Genomic DNA, 20,134 nt, shown 5'->3' with positions numbered 1-20,134 from the left:
GATCTGATGACATCACATAACACTCTCTCTCTCTCTCTCTCTCTGCATGTGCTTTTCTCTTTTCACCATTTTTACTGATAGACACAATAACAGAAAAAGTAAGGGGAGAGAAGATGCAGGCCAGACTAAAACCCAGTTCTCCCATAAGCGTAAAAAGTCAAAAATTCACTTATTCACTTTCACTTATTTCCTTTTGTAACTTTGTAAAAAAAAAAAAAGTTTGAACATGACTGACCAATTATGCACTTTGGAAACGTAGGTGTGAGGAATGAAAAACTCTGTGCCAGTTGTTGTAGAATAAACCATCAACATGTCATCATCTCTGCAACAGAAGCAAACCCATTACAACCCCTGCATTCACTGTAGCTAACACTTACATACTTTTGTCTAGAAATAATCTTTACTTACTCTGACATAATGTTCAGTCTGTCTCCTAAAAATATAGTGTGTTCATCAGACCTGTTGGGTGGAAAGTTACACAAGGCCACTGCCATGCGCATGTGATTTCCTGATGCTAAAGTACAACAGACACCGGTGAGGGCTAATTATACACAAACTAGATGTGAATGTGTTATTTATTTGCAATCTAACAACATTAATGATAAATTATAAAAAAAAGCGGTTTGTATATGTTAGTTTAATTGCATAATCATGTCCATACATTCATCAGACATCAAGACGGGGTCCTCCAGTCTGTGAACAGAAGATCGACGCCAGGGTCTGCTTGTTAGACAACCCATGTTTATTTCAGGACCAAGGTTCTTGAATACAAGCTAAACCATAAAGAAACAACACATACCTTCTGGAAAGCAAACTACAAAAAACAAATAATAATCTAATAATCATATGCAAGCAGCGATGGCGGGCCCAAGCCGTTAGTGCAAACGCCACCCCGGTGGCATCAGGAGAACGGTGCACAGTGGGCATATGCATTTACAGTAACCCTCTGCCAGTCTGGTTTTAAACAACTTTTATAACACTTTTCAATAAGGTTTTAGTTTTTAACATTATATAAGTTAACATGCACAATATTTATATAGTATTTATGAATCTTAGTTAATATTATGTTGAAAATTGACCACAACATTATTAATTAAAATGTATAGTTAATGTACATCAGTTACTGTACCATGAACTAACAAACAATTTTTTAATAACAAATACAGTAAAAATATGTTGTTCATACTTAGTTTGTTAGTTGTGAATTAACTAATGTTAAAAACTATATTAAACTATATTAGTTAACATGAACATCAATTATGTAGCATTTATTAATGTTAATTAATGTTAAGTTAAAAATGTTTTAATACATTATTAAAATGTAAAGTTGTATCTTAACATTAGTTTATGTACTGTGAATTAACATGAACATGAATATTTAATGTTAGTTTTCGAGATATCAAAAATCCCTTGGCAATTTAGCATCCCCCATATCTTGAGATCATGTTCAACGAGTTTGGTGGCAATCGGTTGGAAATCCTCATAGGAGTATATCAAATTCCAGAGCATGCACTTTTCACAAAACCTTAAATAGCCAACTTCCTGTTGGGCAGAGCACTGACGGTCAGCATGAAAGTTGTTCGGCCTGATGAGACATATATGTGTATGAATTTTGGTGAGTGTAGATCAAGCAGTGCGTGCTACAGCGCTCCTGAAAAGTCGCCTTATTAAAGGCTGTGCCACACACCCCCGGTAACCCCCCCATCTGAAACTCAGACCAGCCCTGATGGCCGCAGATTCCAACATGTGTGCAATGTTTCAAGAGTTTTCGAGTATGTTAAGGGCCCCAAAACCCCCAAAAACCTTGAAAGAAAAAAAATAAAAATAATAATAATCCTTAGAAAAACAATAGGGCCTGCGCCTTACCGGCTTGGGCCCTAATTATAATAAAAGAATACAATAAAATAAAAATAAATAAAATAAATAAAAAACCAAGCCACATATCCAAGCAAGACTAGAAAACAATACACATCATAGCAGAAAATTAACTAAATAATACAAATGAAGAATGAAAAATAGAATAAATTAAAAATAAAATCAAAGTAAAATAATAAATAAAACTTTCTTCTATAAAACATTTAAATATTAATAACTAAAATAAAACATCTTACTCAAGGAGATCCTAAACATTTAACTAGTCCAGAGTTACACAAACAAATACTTACCATACTGTTTATTCCGTTTCAACTCTGTGTGCAAATATGCTGAAATGATGATTTTCTTGGCCAACAATATGCAGTAGGCCATATAAAAGAGCATCCACTATAGAGATCCCAGCACTAGAGAATGCACAACAGTGTTGATGCGACCTTCATCCTCTGTTGTGCGTGTGAATTGACGTGTGTGATCTCTTGAGTAGGAGTTGTGGTGAACAAACCAATATGCAAATGAAATTTCCTGTGCTATTAGACTTTTCAAAATCCATAATCGTTCTACAGTCAGAAGTAAACTCTATAAAGGGACAAAGTGTGCAAGATGCAGTTCATTCAATTAAAATAAATTTCATGGAATGGATTTAGATTTATAGACTGTACATACAAAGACAATTTTGTGTGTATGCGATAAATTGGAGCTTCTAATGTTTTCTTGGCACTGTAATGTGCACCTTTCATTATTTTAAGTGGTTGCTAAAAATAGTCTAACCACAACCTGAGGATAAGGTTTGCTCGATGTGAGTGTCAAAAAAGTACATTTGTGGTCGGAAACTTTGCGACTCGACAATCTTTCATCTCCTTTACCGTTGAGAATCTCTTTCTTCAGTGATTCTGAAAATAATCGTACTATTTTGAAAGCAAAAGTAAAGCAGTTATAAACGTTTAGTATTTAAAGGGGGGAAAAACTGCACGAACAGTCTTATTTTCCATGATCTAACTTTATTTAGTAATTGAGAATCAGTGGACAGTGACTTTGTCAGACACTATTTCATACTCGTATTCATGTCTGTGAAAGCTGTCATTTCATGTGTACATCAATTTATGTTTTGATTAAGAATAATTATGTTAAAAATGGTAAGGGAGTAAATATACAAAAGAAAAACATGATTTAAGTCATACTAAGTCCTTGCTACTTTTGTTTTGCATATTTAAAAGAGCGATGGCCTAATGTAAGCATTAGAGTAAAAGAAACAAATATTAAAATGAAAATAAAGAATGATATTCCACTTCTTTCAAAGTCTTCAAAAGCATTTATCACCTAATAGCTGACGGCTTTTAATATAACCTATCAGAGTTTTTTAATATAAATACACCAAAAGTCAGTTCTTAAACATTCATAGGATGAACAGAAAAGTGGATTCAATGACAGAACACGACAGGCATTTAAAACACAGTTAAACAATATCACACAGTGTAGCAAGATAAGAGCACAGGAGAGGTCACAGGTCACACCATAAAACAAAAACAAAAATTTTGATGCATGTGTTTTTCATTTACGTGAGAGTGGAACCATTTCAGTCTAACGATCAAAAATGAGGGGGAACGTAATGCTAACAAATATTTAAAAAAAAAGCTTGGTGGAAGACCTTTCATGTGTAAATATATATTAGTCTTTTGCTTTTATGACTTAAAATTTTACTAGTGTATATTAACATGTATATATTCAATATGCATACCTTCAATATGTCATACATTTCATTCAAGCCTCCCCTGCCTCACTATTAAAGGCTTTAGAAACACGTGGGAATCTGACACGAACAACAGGAGGTGAGGGGTGAAACGACAGACAGCACACAGCAGATTCTGAGCCTCGGGCTTTAGCAGGACACCTCCATCGTTTGTGGCCTGGCCTGGTTGTCCAGGACTCCAGAGTTGGGCCCGTCCAGAGGGCTGTTCAGGTTGCGGTTGCGTGAGCCGTCCGTGGATGTGATGCTGGACGAGGAGGATCGGGACCGAGACAGACGGGTCATGCCAGCCGCTGGTACTGTGAGATGAGAATGTGATTATTGCAGTCTTCAGTATAATCAGGGGCGGCAAGCAAAACGAAAGAACAAGCATCATGCAAGAGGAAACCAAACCGAGAATGTAATAATAGATAATCACAAGTTCGTCTCGTGTCTGCTTACACAGAGTATAAATGTGCACACAGAAGCATTTCTGACAAAATTTAGACCTACCAAACAAAAAGCAAAGACACATACATGCTTAAATAAAAAACAACACATACCTTTCGGAAAACATGTCAAATAAACTGCAAAAAAAATTATTAATAATAAAAGAAAAAAAGTAAAAAAAAAAAAAATCTGAAATAAATGATAAAGTCTGATATAAATTAAAAATAAAATAAAAAAGTAAAGCCAATAGCATTTAAAAGTAATATTTAAAAACTAAAACTTTTTAATAAAACTTTCAGAAATTAAGAAATAATTAAAACAAGGTCTACATATCGTATAAAATGTCTGCTGAAACTTTTTAGTAATTGTAGTGACAGACCGATATGTTGACCTGGCCATGTAACAGTGGCATTGTATCACTATATAGGCTAGTTTTAAAATCGAACAACAGCTTCTTTAAATGTAAAATAGGCATATGTCTTTTAACTGAAATTGTGTTTTAAACAAAAAATAATATTTTCATTAAAAATAAAAGTGTATCAGATATTTACCACCCAACTTTCTAGATATCGGCAAAGGCCACTGAAAAACCCATATCGGTCGAGCACTAAATATTACCATGTCAAATATCTACATGCGAATATGTCTAAACACAATCACAGGTGAGCCGTGCAAGCATGTATACATCAGTCAAATCACATCACGTGTACCTGATTCACTGCTCAGACGGCTGAGCAAAACATGAGGAACTGTTTGCAAAAGTTGAAGGGAAACGGAGAGAAAAATAAGATCTCTGTACAGCACAGATTTTGGTATTTCATGGAAATGCTTTCAGTGAAAACAGGTCAGATACTGTTCAGATACTGACTGTGGTCAGGGACGTCTGTGGTTTAAAATGTAACCCTGCAAGTTACGACCTCGACCCTACCAATGGCAGCTGTAATTCTTGTATGTGTCTACAGCTATGTTTTACTGGCTTCTCTGCAGGGTCTAAAAATGGCAAATCTTTTCCTGCCTTGACATTTAACCACCTGAGCCTCATGCTGCATTTATGGCTCTTCACCAATAGAGGGAATCAAGAAGCAAAAAACATGCTCTTATATATCCTCAGATGATTATGAATATTTTTGGCACCTAAGCTAATTAAAGAGGCCATATAAATGTCTATTTATTTTTTCCCCTGAGATTCACAATGAAGTCCTAATTAGGTTCTTCATAACCTTTATCAAGCTTCACTCTAACTTTTAATCCTCTTTTCTTTGTCTGGGACCTCCAGATATGACTGTCGCGCCCTAGTGGGGGTCATGATGAACTTTCAATTTATATATATATATATATATACTGTATATATGGGGTGTTTCCTCCGATAATCCTCTTTTCTTTGTCTGGGACCTCCAGATATGACTGTCGCGCCCTAGTGGGGGTCATGATGAACTTTCAATTTATATATATATATATATATATACTGTATATATGGGGTGTTTCCTCCGAGGGGGCAGGGGAGGAAGTGCCTCCTCAAAATATTAGAGAAAATTTTTATAAATTTATCTCACATGTGACTTGCATAAACACAGTCTGGTACACTTTGCAGTATTGCCTTCTGAAAGCGCACCGAACCAAGAAGAAAATGCAAAATTGTAACAAATTAAAGTCCCTGTTTTGGAACAAAGCAAACAATCTACAGGTCTGAAAAAGCCCTTGGATTCCTCATGGCATGACCTCTGAAAACTCTCTAGAGCATTGATGGCGTAATTCAAAAGCCTGTGATGAATATTACAAGCATTATGCTCTTGAAAAGCAACCGTTTTGGTCTGACTTCTGACGTGATGTAAATTCCTGTCTGACTGGAACAAGGACTATACAACAGCGCAGAAATGAAACCGCAAGTATCTTTGGAGGGGGAGGTACAGGGTCAGAGAGAGGGTGACATATTTTCACATAGAGCGCTGGCAGCACATCGAGCGCTTTACTGGAGCGCCAAAACCTGTCAACAAATATGCGAGGAGGGCTCATTCAGAGCGCATTGTGATGTCGCGCACGTCTGTAGTTTGAAAACTAATCAAAACACAGTTTGTGGGACAATTTGCTGAGTTGTGTGCGGTAAAAAGAAAGAAAAAAAGATTCCCATTAGTCATAGTGTGGTGCTGAATTGCTAATTAGCATAGCCTAGCATCTGAGAAACCCAGATAAACAGATGCATGTTTACGGAGAAAGCTGACCCAGATTGCACAGCAGATTAAACAAATATCTGAAGACAGATTCACAGGTTAAAAGAGTCAAACGTTGAGGTAAACTGATAAAAATACTCACTGTATCCCATTCCCTGTACAAAGTATTTGAAGGCTTCGGCCAGCTTTCCAGGCTGTTGGGAGATTAGAGGTCATTTACACTGGTTTACACTTTCATATCACATTATGGATACGTTGGTAAAGATAACAGTAGGGGTGCAGGTGTTTAATATGGTGTTCAATATCAAGAAATAAAGATGGAACAAGACTAACCTGAACAATCTGAGGCAGACCGCCACAGTCAGCCATCTAACAGAGAGAGAGATAATACAAATAATGCATAGTGAGAAAGAGATAGAAATAGTTAAATGCAGAAGTTAAAGATTCACAGTTTTGCAAAATATCAATGTCATCTTACCTTCAGCAAAGTGGTCTTTGTTGGATTTAACCTAGAGTTGCATTCAACCTGCAATGTAAAATATTCAGCAGACTTAAAATAGTGAAGGGCAGAGCAACAAAAAAACAAAATGACCTTGAACTTAGAAACTTACCACAACCTCCACAGCAGGGGAAGTGTCTCCAACCACCAGAAGAGCAGGGCATCTGTTCAGGGACAGGCAGTGATCAAAAACAATACGCCAAGATATATATATATATATAAAAATAAAATAAAATACATATAAAATAATAAATCTTACATCAGTGTTTTAACTGTATTCTCATTGAGTCCGGCAACTGGCCTTTCGATTCCAAGGTCTTGACGCCTGTTATAAACAAACACCTAATTTAGAAGGTTTTTCAGCATAGGTAATAATCAATATATACATTTTTATAATGAAATGTCACTCACGCATCGTATGAGCCACAGAAGAGGGCCAGGTTGTCCTGGTTGATGTCCTGGGCAATGTGCAGGCGGTATGTCTGAATCAGTTCTTGGTTGTCAGTCAGCTCCTCCTAATTGATCAGAATAACAAAAGAAAAACATTGTGTTTAATGAGAAATAAAAGCCAGTTGCCTCTCACGGTGCTCACAAAGCATTATGGGATTGATTGACTGATGTAAAGTCAAAGGGGTTTACTCACAGTGCTGAAGTGATGAGCCATCACAATGTCCACAAGATTGCTAGTCCACCCAGTGAGCTGGAAGGAAATCAGAATAATATTGATGTGGTTAATACCATTAAATAAATAAATAAACCTTCAGCTATAGAATTATAGAATTGTAGAATCATCATCTGTTTGTTCAAATTGTTTACTCACTTTAGAAGCAGCCCAGTCCATCCAGCCCTCAGCGCAGGGGTCCACATTGATCAAAACCAGCCCCTCCACCAGGGACGGCTGATTGAGCTGCAGACAGAGCAAAGGGTTTAGTCTTTAATGAGGATGACATGGGGAGAGGTTTAAAAATGTATGTAGTCACGGCAGGAGAAGAGCTTTTAGCAGCTGGACTCAAAGCATCTCCTTCAGCACCCACTGTTGCTGCTGCTGCCGTCTGTCACTGACATTAACCTTTCAGTTTGTCATACATATGCATAGAGGATGAGAGAGCAAGGCACAGGAAATGACACAGGACACTTAGCAATGAGTAAATGAGAAAAGAAAAGGGGTATATTATGGGTTACCTTGCATAAAAAGAAACGCTGAATATATTAGGCTTGTGAGTGAGTCAGAGATATTTCGACTTTGATCAATAGCCTCAGATGCTTGAGGCTGCAGTGCATGCAGAATAATAACAGTCCTGCATTCACAGCCTCTGGGGGCAATGCAGTTTTGCGGCACTATTTTGATTCCGCTCTGAAAAGGGCAGGTGGGGATGATATAAAAATATATGATATAGCTGTTTGATATAGGCCATGTACACGCAGTTAAATATGCACCATTTTAGTGGTTTTATTGTTCACTAAAACTATAAAAATATATATTTTTGGTGAAAAGATGAAAAACTAATACTAAAAAAATTTACATAATAAATGTTGCACTGGTAACCTACTGAAATACAATAAGTTTGAATTAAGTATTAACAGTGAAATAAAAACAAATTAAGCAAAACAGAAATGTTTAAAAAACGAATACAAATTATTATTATTGTTATTATTACATTAAAAACTAATTAATTGTTTGTTATAAATAAAGTTTTAAAAATATATTTAATAACGTTTTTTTTAAGTAATTATTTAATAAAAAATATGTATTTATACTTTCAAAAATGTTATTAAAAATATTTGTAATGGGCTAGTGAAAATGTTGCAGGAAAAGTAAAATTTAAACTTGACCCGAGTCAGCAGAAGAAAAAAAAAACTTTTTGTTGAGCCCTGCAGAGGTACCTAATTTGCAAACTGTAACTTTACAGTCACATTAAGTAGTTATTATTTCTTCTTAGCTAATGGCAAATGGGTTAAACTGTTGGCATCCATGTTCCTTGTTTACAACAGAGACGCCAAAATGTTGCTATGGTTTTGGCGATGGGTTTTGGAGGGAATTCGGTATTCTGCAAACACACAGAATGCTAATTTATGGGATTCAGTCCCGTTAAAAAAGAAAGAAAGAATGAGTGAGACAGACACAGAGAGATGCAAAGTCAATGGTTTAAGACAACAAAATTAAAGTTATGCAAAATTAAAAGCTGAAAAACAGAGAACTCACAGCAAAGCGGGTTAAGATGTATGCTCCTGCTCCCACACCAATGCCAATCACGCTGTTCACCCTGCAAACGGAAGCACAACCACATCCTATATCACTTTCAACAACTGCAGTATTTCGTCAGAGAAATCTGTAATTCTCTCAATCCATGACAAACTGCCATTGTGTGCGGTTCTGCCAGGCTGAGTCTTACAGATGCAGTGATGTCCCGTTCTGTCCTGAACACCACTGGTTCACAGACAGACCTCACTGATTGATGGTGTAGACTAGAGTGTAATTTAAATTACTAATGGACTGCCTTGACTTTGTTACTCACTTTAGCTGAGTCAGGACTGAGGGCAACATCTCTGCCAGCTCATCCATGGTGGGGTACTGGTACCTGAAGATCAACAGATATCAAATATCAAACATATATCACAGCATTTAGACTATCACATGAGGCCACGGGAGTGGATTTGTGAATGGTAGTAAAGTGATACAACTGATGCTGGTAGGTCATGACAATGACATCATAGAGACTGTGGTACATCCTGATTGCATTCATAGCACACACATTTATACTATATAGTACTTTTTAACAGTGACAAAGTAATGCCTTATCCAAAAGTAGTACAAGTATGCAATTTCACTCACCCTGTGGGAAAGGGGGGTGCTCCCTCCTGCTGGCCAGGGGCGTCCACGTGCACAACAGCAAAGTGCTGAGTGATCTCCATCATGTCCTCAAAGTTGAACAGTGTGTTGAAGCAGGACTTGTCTGAAAACCGACCAAACACCGTCACCATCATCATACTCAAGTATAAAATGTATCTGTTATTTCATTTTTTCACATACGGTTGAGGCCGATGTCATGATAGGTCAGAATGACAGGACGGTTGCCTTTAAGGCTTCCTCTCATAGTCACATGGAGCACACCGTGGGGCGTCTCGATGTCATGCTCCTGGAACAAAGAACAACAGTTCCAAGTACACAAATATAGACAATAAATGATCTCCACAAAACCTCCTCAAGATGCCAGAAATGCTTGAGGATTTACTATGCTACTTAGTGAGTGAAATGTTGGTGCTGCTGCTTTCAGGAAGCATGTATTTGTGTAGTAAGTGTTATCTCCCATGAGGAGACTCACGCAGATGGCTGCGGGATCAATAGAAAGATCTAGAGGGAAGGCCAAGCAGCTGCACAGAGTCACGATTCAGCTCCACCACACATCAGTGAGTATGTGCTTTACAAAAGTTTTTTCAATGCATTCTAAACTGATTTGGGAGGATGGTTAATATAAAGAATCCCTGGGCATTCAATTAACAATTAAAGATTAGTGAAATCATCATGATTAAAATTCATTGCCTAGATTAATACCATTGGCTTTATGTAAGTCATCTAAATCCAGAGCTCTGATGCTCTAATATAAATATCCATAAATGTTGAAAGGATGAACCACGGACTTGTTATACTTTAATTTCACTCCAGTCATGACCATCCATCATTCTGTTTAGGAAGAAATCCAAAATCCATTATACATCCTTCCAACAGCCCAATTAGTGCAGCAATATTGTAGTTTTGTATTAAGTATAAAAGCAAACATACATACTCTCTACACGACCATTCAAACGTTTGAGCTCAGTAAAAATTAGGTTAAAAAAAAGGAATGCAAGGATGCATTAAATTGACCAAAAGAGACAATTATGACATTTATAATGCTACAAAAGATTCTATTTTAAATAAATGCTGTTTGTCTAACCTTTCTGTTCATCAAAGAATCCCATAAAAATAATCACGGTTTCAACAAAAATATTAAGCTGCACAACCGTTTTTTTTTTATTTATCATTGATAATAATAAGAAAAGTTACCCGAACACCAAACCAGCATATTAGAATGGTTTGTGAAGGATCATGTGACTTGACTGTAGTAATGGCTGCTGAAAATTCAGCTTTATGTATAAATATATAGAAAACAGTTATTTCAAATTGTATGCAGCCTTGGTGAACATAAGATTCATTAAGAACATTAAAAATCTTACTGACACCAAACTTTTAAAAATGGTAATGTCTGTGACAAGATGACCTCTAAACAGAAATACATCCTCTGATAAAATCAACAATGCTATTGATGTGGATAGCGTCCGGATGCGTCCAGAATCATCACAGTGAGTGGCTGCAGAACTGTGGAGAGGTACAATACCATCATCCTGACCGTATGACTTTGCAGAACTGTAACAGACTGCAGCCCGCGTGAGAGATAGAGAGTGCTTTTCTGCTTTTCAATTCCTGGGCCTTGTGTTGAGGGAAGCCAACTACAGTCTTGGTGGTCCTGGGTGGAGTGTCGTGTTCAGTGATGTATATACTGACATCACAAAAGGCTGGAGTGTGTATAAAAAAATATATAGACATGTAAGGGAGCACTTGTGTGTAAGAGAGAATTGTGCGTGTCACAGCTTCTTCTGCATCAATAATAGAATGAGTCACAGCAGAGGGACACACAAGGAGTCCTGAGATTAGAAAAATTATTTTTTACTTTATGTGAATAAGGTCACATAATTGTGAAAGGCTATTCTTTGATAATATGGGCCTCTCATATGTTAAATTTGGCATGAAATAGAAATTCATCTCGTTTTGAAATGCATGTTAGAGATCTTTTTGTTAACAATTAATCCAAGCATATGTTTCATTTAAAAAAAAATTTCTTTATTTTTAATTAAGAAGTCATAACTGGATCTTCCGGTGAAAAGGGCAGACTTCTCGATGTAAACCGGACGTCATTTAATCATTTAGTCCGGTTAAACTCCGCACCTTTCTTAATGTTTGCAAATTTGCATTCAGTTCAATAAAGAATATAGAACATATATCTGATTCACTGATATATTAGTAACTATATGGAAGATAATCTCTGTTGCTACTTCCGTTTCATCACAACTTTAACATTGACAAAATTTAGATATATACGTAAAATGAACGGTCCTTCTCTTACAAGAAGACAAACCAAAAATACTGATGACTCATCCTGCACTGCACAGATTTTGACCAAACAAATGCTATCTGGAGAGTGTCACACCTCTTATTACCACCTGCAACTGATTAGCAAGTAGCAAATTAAATCAATATCTCTGATATAACTAAAACTTGGCATTCATTAAATATGTCCCATTCAGACTTCAATGCTTCAATACCAGATACATCAATATGGGAAAATAAAACTGTGTCAAATGATTTTATGTTCTTTAATATAATACTTGCATCTCCGTACAGGAAAAGATAAAAAATGGGCAGTTTTTTCATAATTGAGTCTGGCATGCTTACTGAATGAATGACTGACTAGTGTGCGACTTTAAAAATGGTTGCTTTGGAACAAATCCAAACATTTTCAGCTCTTGAGGACATGAATGATCAAGGACAGAGAGTGGGAGAGTCTGAAATCTAACGTTTAAAAAAAAGTCTCTCCTGTTTGCTCTGCCAAACACACTCTCAATCTTCTAGACACACGCACATTTACACTCTGCATGTGGGTCTAGAAAGTGTGGGAGAGTCTGGAAAGAGGAGCAGAATAGGAATGAGCCTGAAAAAATAAGACTAATTCAAAGGGACAAACAGTGATGGGTCATCATGACATGACATGTGGCCAAGTATGGTGACCCGTACTTGGAATTAGTGCTCTGCATTTAACCCATCCAAAGTGCACACAAACAGCAGTGAACAGACACACACCGTGAATACACACCCGGAGCAGTGGGCAGCAATTTATGCTGCAGCGCCCAGGGAGCAGTTGGGGGTTCGGTGCCTTGCTCAAGGGCACCTCAGTCGTGGTATTGAAGGTGGAAGAGAGAGCTGTACATTCACTCCCCCAACCTTTGGGTTACGAGTCCGCCTCTCTAACCATTAGGCCACGACTTCCCCCATCATGATCTCTGACTAGGTTAACAATCGGCTGTAGAAGCTTATCTAAACTCTAAAACATACTCATTGCAAACCATAAACGCCCTAAAATATGATCTGATATCAAGATGCTAATACACAACATCCATACTAGAAACACACACAGTATATACTCACTACCACACCTTGCCAGTTACGCTTGTGTTTTTAAGTGCTCCAAATGTCCTTGATTTGCTTGACCTGTTAGACTGCTTGATGATAATTGGCCTGACAATTCCTTGTGTTCACCAATATATAATTTTAGTGTACATCCTGTACATTTGACTAATGTCGCATGACTAATGCACGAAAACACATCCCTCATTGAAAAGAATCACATATACTGGCGCACACATCAACCATGACACGCATGCACATGCAAAAATATCAACACTCCGAAATCAGGAGTCAGGAATCAGTCTCGGATTTCAGTTGTAGCGGTCTCGCTTACACACACACACACACTCACCACTGCATCTCCAGTGCATGCATTCTGCTCCACATCCAGAACGGTTGACATGTTTCCACACACGAGACAGTGACAGCTTCAGAGAAGAGACAGGAAGAGATGGGAGGATCCACGAGAGAAACACTGAGTGGCTGAAGGAGGGATGGAGGAGAACGGACAGGGAGAGCAGTAGCTAGGTAGAGATCCAAGAGGGAGGGGAGACAGAAGAGGAGAGAGAGGGAGAGTGAGATAAATGAAGAGAGGAGGTATGTTTTCACAGAGAGAGAGAGAGAGAGAGAGAGAGAGAGAGAGAGAGAGATGGTTGAGATGCAGACAGTGAAGAGGAGAAAGAAGTGACTGCGGTTTGCGCTGGGGAGGCAGTGCTTGCTCATGCATTCGGCAGCACTAAAAGAGCCCCGCTCTGATTGGACAAGAGGGAGTCAGGTGGGCGGGAGGTGGCAGGAGCAGGGATGAGAGGGGTGGGGCAGACATAGAGAGGGCGAGGAAGGAATGATGCTCTCCACTGCACTTTATTATTTGTTTTTGGGTGGGGTCAACCAGTTCACTTCTCAGATTCAGCAAGAGAAGAGATGCAGAGAGATTTGACCTTGCGACTCAATTGATTTGGACTAAACCTATCGATTAATGATTGATGATTATTGATTATATTAATTCTATTTAGTCATAGTAGTATTTCTCAACTGGTTTCCCCTTAGGAGGACATATCTGATTTTATCAAGTGGGGGCAAACAATGAAGACAACAAAAACAACTGATTATTATACATAACTATACAAAATGTCCTTACAATATATTAATATTTCTTTTACCTTTGCATATGGTCATTTTCAAGATTTTCCAGGATGTCAGTGTTGGAATAAAATTAATTCAACTAATTTCTACCAAATGACAAATGAACTTGTGGCAAAATACCTTACAGTTTGATTGGACATAATTATTTTAAATTTTTTTACATCAAACATATTATATTCAAAATAATATAAGAATAATAACAATATACATATAAAAATTTATAAATAAATGTGTAAATATTCAAAATAAAAATTCTTAAGTTTGCACCTAAATGTAAGCTAAATGTCAAAACTTTCTAACGGGGACATCTTCAATTGTAAAAAGAGTACAAAAATAAAGTAAACAAGTTTTATGTTAGGGTTATGTTATATATTTTAACTAGATATATTAAAAAAAGGTTTAAGGAACGTCCCCGTTTAGATAGCTAAGCAAACATGTGTGTGCACATACATAAGCACATACACTATGTACTGAAATATACATATAAATGTAATCCATGTACACCTGTGACACATTTATAGATTGTGACTCACCAGTTGAAAATCACTGATTTATAATACACCAGTCTAATGAGCTATCAAATCAGTGTATCAACAAGAACTAAACCTATCATCACTTTCCTTGGATTTACATTAATGTTTATTTCTTCATTTTCTACCACTGCAGTAAATAACCACAGTTGCAGAAGAACAGTTTTCAGTGCACGTCTGTGACCCAGCAGAGGTGCAGTGTGATATCATCTACTCAATCTCTCTATAGCTCTTGGTCTCTGATAGGTTATTGATCTGCCTTGCTTCCATTTATCAGTAGATGAGGCTGAAGCATTGTTTTTCATTCAGTAAGCCTCTTTGTCGTTCCTCAGGGGCCACCATAGACAAACACAATCTGAGAAGCACACAACTGGAGCTGGCAAAGGAATTCAGCATTTGTGGATTGGAATACAACACTGTGTTTATCAAGGTATGTAGAGTGTTTTGTATTTATGTATCAGGAGATCAGCTAAAATGCCTTATTCAGATAACTTATACTGCATAATGCAACAGAAAGCACAAAATATATAATCTGTTCTTGCTATCTATTTCAAACAAAATATCATACAGCAAAAGTACCCAAAGGTTTAGAAGTAACATGGTTTTATTACTTATTGATGGACCTGCAGCTTCAGTAATAAATCAGATTGTGTTAGTCACTCTCTCCATCTGAGCGAGCAGGAGCGTGCCGTACCAGAGTGACCTTCAGAAAAGCATGCACAGACCAGAAGGCAAAACGGACAGACACAGCTCCTGAAGGCCTGTCAAGATTGACTACCAAGAAACTTAAGAATCAACAATACAATATTTATAATATAAACAAATCGGACAAAGTAAGGGAGAGAGGTCAATATGATTGTAGGCATTTGTGTAACATTTTTACATCACTATTTAATGGCGGAGACGGAGAGAAGGTCACTAAGAACTGGGGGATCAGAGATTAAATCATGCTCTAAATAAATATTTTCTCCTGGGAAGTGGTTTGTTGCTATTTGAGATTATTTTGATTGTTATCTAATAAATTAATGAGACTGTATTGGAGTCAAGGATATGGCTTTGCTTACTCTGAGCCTCTGATGCCCTCTATGGGATGAAGTTGTCTCTGAATAATGATGAACCTGTCATGATGACTTGCAGTATTCACACAGATGCTTTAGCTATTACTATTGGCTAAATGCTTGGTTTGTCTGATTGCTCCAACTGGGGCCTTAAATATAAAAAATACACACACACATACAGTGCTTAACAAATGTATTAGACAACCACCCAATGCAAGGTTTGTGCCACAGCTGACCTAAACTAACAGTATTGGCGATCAGTGTTGGGGAAAGTTACTTTTAAAAGTAATGCATTACAATATTGAGTTACTCCATAAAAAAGTAACTAATTACGTTACTTAGTTACTTTTTATGGAAAGTAATGCGTTACGTTACTTTTTAAATCTGGACAGGGCTTGCTTGTTTGTTTTTAAAATACAAACGTTATATTTTTGGCAAATATATAAAAGCCTTTTCACACCAAAAGTGAAATGAATAAGCCTCAGGCTGAAGGGAAAGTAAATGTACATCCGTACAGTAGAATGCAGAAGAAGACATTTCAACACACTTCAGCAATAAAAAAAACACACAAATGGTTGTCTAGAGTCATTTTTGCTTCTTAGTACGGTTGAACTGGATCATCGAAGGTCAGATTTTTTCAGGATTCTTTGATGAATAGAAAGATCCAAAGATCAGCATTTATCTGAAATAAAAAGCTTTTGTAACATTATACACTATTCCATTCAGTATAATTTTTATAATTTTTTGGGGAAAGAAATTATAGAAATTAATACTTTATTTAGCAAGGATGCTTAAAATGTATCAAAAGTGATGATAAAGGCATTTATAATGCTACAAAAGATTTCTATTTCAGATAAATAGTGTTCATATCGGAATTATATAGTATCGACCGAAATTAAGAAATATATCGTGATGTCAATTTTGGCCATATCGTCCAGCCCTACTTACAACTTTCAAAACTGTTTTATGTAGTTTTTGTTTCATCAGCTAAATAATCGTTATGTTGTTGAACAACAGTACAATCCATTGAACACACTGTACTTCAGTCCCACACAGCCTCATTTTCATTCCTGTCAAAAATGAAATATGGCACTACCCTGACTAAGGTGAATATTTGAAGTCTTCTTGTATTTACATTTACATTCATGCATTTGTCAGACTGAAGACCTTTTATCCGAAGAAATGCACACTGTGTTGAAGGCATAGGCTACATTTTTATCAATTCAATCATGGCAATTTTACTTGTAATTAAACCCATGATCTTGGCATTGGTAGCATCAAGCATACACATGAGAAATAAATGTAAAAAAGGAATTTACAATAAAAACATTTACAATACTATTTACAATATTAAAAAGAAAAAAAAATTTAAGTTGTGTGTGATTTTTGGTGAATTGTATATAATCTAATTTAGCACATTACACAAAAACTGTACGCAGAATTCAAACAAAACACAATGGCTGAAGTATTTAGCCAGTATATATAGTATAAAAACTAACACTAGCTTCTCTATTCTTTTTGTATTCTATTTCAGTTCTTTTTATTTATTATACAATTAACAAAAGCAAAAAAGGCCTCTAACACTAACTTGCTCTATTCTATCTGTTTTCTTTTTATCTATTATAGAATTAAAAAACCCTTGCTACGTGTGCTGCGTTAATCTAACTGAGACTTGTTATAGCACTTTTTGTTGATTTTGATTGCTTCCATTGTCCTCATTTGTAAGTTGCTTTCAGGGCTCGACAGTGCGACCATTTCAGTCGCATTTGCGACTGAAAACTACTGCGTGCGACTATGAAATTTATTTTAGGAGCCCCAGTGCGACTGACCCGATCATCATCATACTTGTGATTGCGCTCAGGGAAGCTTCAAAGCTTTCTACGTGTTTTTGCAGCGTCGAGTAATGTATCAGACATATCTCACCAATCCTTCATAAGCAAAGTGTAGACAGGGTGTAAATAAGAGATTCATCACACAGTGTAGAGAGCTTCGTTGATTATAAATGTGAGCTCGCGATGAACTAAGATGATGAGTGACAGCTTTGAATGATTTTTAAGGGAGTTTGTAAATGTGATAACTGATTTAATACAATACAATTCAATAAACAAGAAGTTAATTTTAAGTTACTTACATTGTCTGACTATAACACTATTGTCTGATTTTGCTCTATTTCGTTGTATTTCGAAATATTTCGAAAATAGTTTAAAAACAAAGTCACAGCTCAGCCGCTGCGCATCTCCATTCAAACACAGCGGTGTTTCGTTTATGAACGAACAGTTTTTTTAAACGAATCTAGTGAGTCAGTGATTCATGATTACCCATTCATAAAGACAGTCACTCTTGAATGAATCAGCCGTTCGAATGAATCAATTGAATGAATGATTCAGTGATAAAAATCAGTGACTTGCCGCCACCTGCTGGCAGTTTTAGTTTCATTTTTAAAGTATCTTTTCAGTTATTTAAATCATTTAATATTTCTATATTCAAAATTTTATATTTAAAACATTAATATCATCATGGATTTATGGATTTAATTGCACTCATTCCACTTCTGAGCCTCATTAAATGTCTGAAAGTACATCAAACAACACTTTTGTGTTCTTCTGTGCCACCTCTACAAATTATTTTTGTTAATACTGATTTCATTTGATTTTTAACTTGTTTCTTATTCTACTCTTATTCTGTTGTTAAGCTTATAAAATATAATTTAAGAATTTGACAAAAGATGACATACTTTTAATAAAGTTAGAGGAGTCAAATATTACCTCGTAATGGGAAGGCTACTTTTTGATAACATTTTGGATTATTGATTAGAAGGTGCTCCTAAAATTTTGAACGTGCTCCTAAATTTTTTAAGTTAGGAGCACAAGTGCTCCTAAAAAGAAAAGTAAGCGTCGAGCCCTGGATGACCTGAAGGCCGCTATCAAAGAAACCTGGGCTTCCATACCACCTCAGCAGTGCCACAGGCTGATTGTCTCCATGCCACGCTGCACTGATGCAGTAATTCATGAAAAAGGAGGCCCAACCAAGTATTGAGTACATGTACAGTAAATGAACATACTTTCCAGAAGGCCAACAATTCACTAAAAAATTTTTTTAATTGGTCTTATGAAGTATTCTAATTTGTTGAGATAGTGAATTGGTGGGTTTTTGTGAAATGTGAGCCAAAATCATCACAATTAAAAGAACCAAAGACTTAAACTACTTCAGTCTGTGTGCATTGAATTTATTTAATACAAAAGTTTCACAATTTGATCTGAATTACTGAAATAAATGAACTTTTCCACGACATTCTAATTTATTGAGATGCACCTGTATATACATATATATCAAGCGGCAACCTTCCGGTCTCTCTGGTGAAACCAACACGGAAGTGACTAAAACTGCAATTCGTCGACTGGCCGCTAGAGGCTGGCTCCAAAAGGGAGTCAGTCCCATAGACTGCCCATGTTAAATTGAACAATTTTACAGCAGAAAAAAATGTTTACAGCCTGGTACAAAAAGTGGTTTTGGTCTATATAGCTAATTTTGCCCTTCATGACAACTGTGAGTGGGGTGATTTTTTTTTTATAACTCATCCGTTTAAATTATATTAAGCCTTAAAGTTCTGCATAATTAAGGGCGTGGCCACTTGAGTGACAGGTGGATTGCCACCTGTATATATATATATATATATATATATACTAATGCTGTCAAACGATTAATCGCGATTAATTGTATCTGAAATAAAAGTTTTCTTTTACATAATATATGTGTGTGTATTGTGTATATTTATCAGTGGTGGACAGTAACGGAGTAGCTTTACTTCGTTACTGTACTTAAGTACATTTTTCAAGTATCTGTACTTTACTGGAGTCGTTTTATTTTGAGTAACTTTTACTTCACTACATTCCAAAGCATAAGATCGTACTTTTTACTTCCCTACATTTCATAAAACATATCGTTACTCATAATATATCACGTGCTCCGAGACGCAGAAGCGGTGTCTGATTCAAGAACGAACGGATTCTTTTCAATGAACCTTTTAAATTATTTCGCAAATCGCACCAAACGATTCATTGATGAATTATAATGTACCGATTGCAGCTGTTCTCGAGTCGACAAGTCTCTGAAACAAATGAACCGTTTAGTGCGAGTCTCCAGTGAACTGAATTCACAAGTAAGAAAAGGGAGATCTTGTGAGTGCGTGCGCGTCTGATGCTGCTAAAAGTAAGTTACTAATATTGAATTTTAGGATTAATTATTGTGACTGAAAATCATATTTAGGTCAAAACTGTCAGTTGTTTGTGAACTAAATCTGCTGTAAAGGATGATCTATTTAAGCCCACTGAAATGATTGAATACGGACACATCAACATCAGTGTCTCTATTTTAGGTAAAAAACCCCCGAAACATTAAAATAACACAGACTAAATAAAATAATTAATGTGCGTTCATATTCCCCGCTGCCGTAACGTTAACAGTTTTA

At 36.4% G+C, this 20,134-nt stretch overlaps 2 protein-coding genes across 6 annotated transcripts in view; both read right to left on the bottom strand.

Annotated features, from left to right (window-relative positions):
* Positions 1 to 740, bottom strand: part of LOC107581329 (src-like-adapter 2) — a 2,429-nt gene extending 1,689 nt beyond the window's left edge. The window contains exons 1-3 of the mRNA XM_016266843.1: positions 662 to 740; positions 409 to 514; positions 236 to 322 (exon numbers count right to left, since the gene is read on the bottom strand). Of these exons, the coding sequence (XP_016122329.1) occupies positions 236 to 322; positions 409 to 514; positions 662 to 740 (272 nt within the window). The remainder of the gene's footprint in view (positions 1 to 235; positions 323 to 408; positions 515 to 661) is intronic.
* Positions 741 to 2,856: 2,116 nt separating this feature from the next.
* The window catches only part of ndrg3a (ndrg family member 3a), a 39,424-nt gene continuing 22,146 nt past the window's right edge, over positions 2,857 to 20,134 (bottom strand). For 3 of the 5 annotated variants that reach the window (XM_016246736.1, XM_016246810.1, XM_016246885.1), the window contains exons 4-17: positions 9,747 to 9,852; positions 9,549 to 9,669; positions 9,232 to 9,294; positions 8,919 to 8,979; positions 7,536 to 7,622; positions 7,359 to 7,415; positions 7,127 to 7,230; positions 6,975 to 7,040; positions 6,828 to 6,879; positions 6,695 to 6,742; positions 6,550 to 6,585; positions 6,359 to 6,410; positions 4,759 to 4,797; positions 2,857 to 3,918 (exon numbers count right to left, since the gene is read on the bottom strand). In XM_016246736.1, the coding sequence (XP_016102222.1) occupies positions 3,752 to 3,918; positions 4,759 to 4,797; positions 6,359 to 6,410; positions 6,550 to 6,585; positions 6,695 to 6,742; positions 6,828 to 6,879; positions 6,975 to 7,040; positions 7,127 to 7,230; positions 7,359 to 7,415; positions 7,536 to 7,622; positions 8,919 to 8,979; positions 9,232 to 9,294; positions 9,549 to 9,669; positions 9,747 to 9,852 (1,059 nt within the window). In that variant the 3' untranslated portion in view covers positions 2,857 to 3,751. Of the gene's footprint in view, positions 3,919 to 4,758; positions 4,798 to 6,358; positions 6,411 to 6,549; positions 6,586 to 6,694; positions 6,743 to 6,827; positions 6,880 to 6,974; positions 7,041 to 7,126; positions 7,231 to 7,358; positions 7,416 to 7,535; positions 7,623 to 8,918; positions 8,980 to 9,231; positions 9,295 to 9,548; positions 9,670 to 9,746; positions 9,853 to 13,287; positions 13,859 to 20,134 lie in introns of those variants that run through there. The other 2 variants (XM_016247021.1, XM_016246960.1) reach the window with 2 other exon arrangements.

Source organism: Sinocyclocheilus grahami, unplaced genomic scaffold (genome assembly GCF_001515645.1).
Source record: "Sinocyclocheilus grahami isolate Dianchi unplaced genomic scaffold, SAMN03320097.WGS_v1.1 scaffold3.1, whole genome shotgun sequence".
In the NCBI taxonomy this organism is placed as follows: Eukaryota; Metazoa; Chordata; class Actinopteri; order Cypriniformes; family Cyprinidae; genus Sinocyclocheilus; species Sinocyclocheilus grahami.
This window is presented reverse-complemented; position numbering and strand designations above follow the sequence as displayed.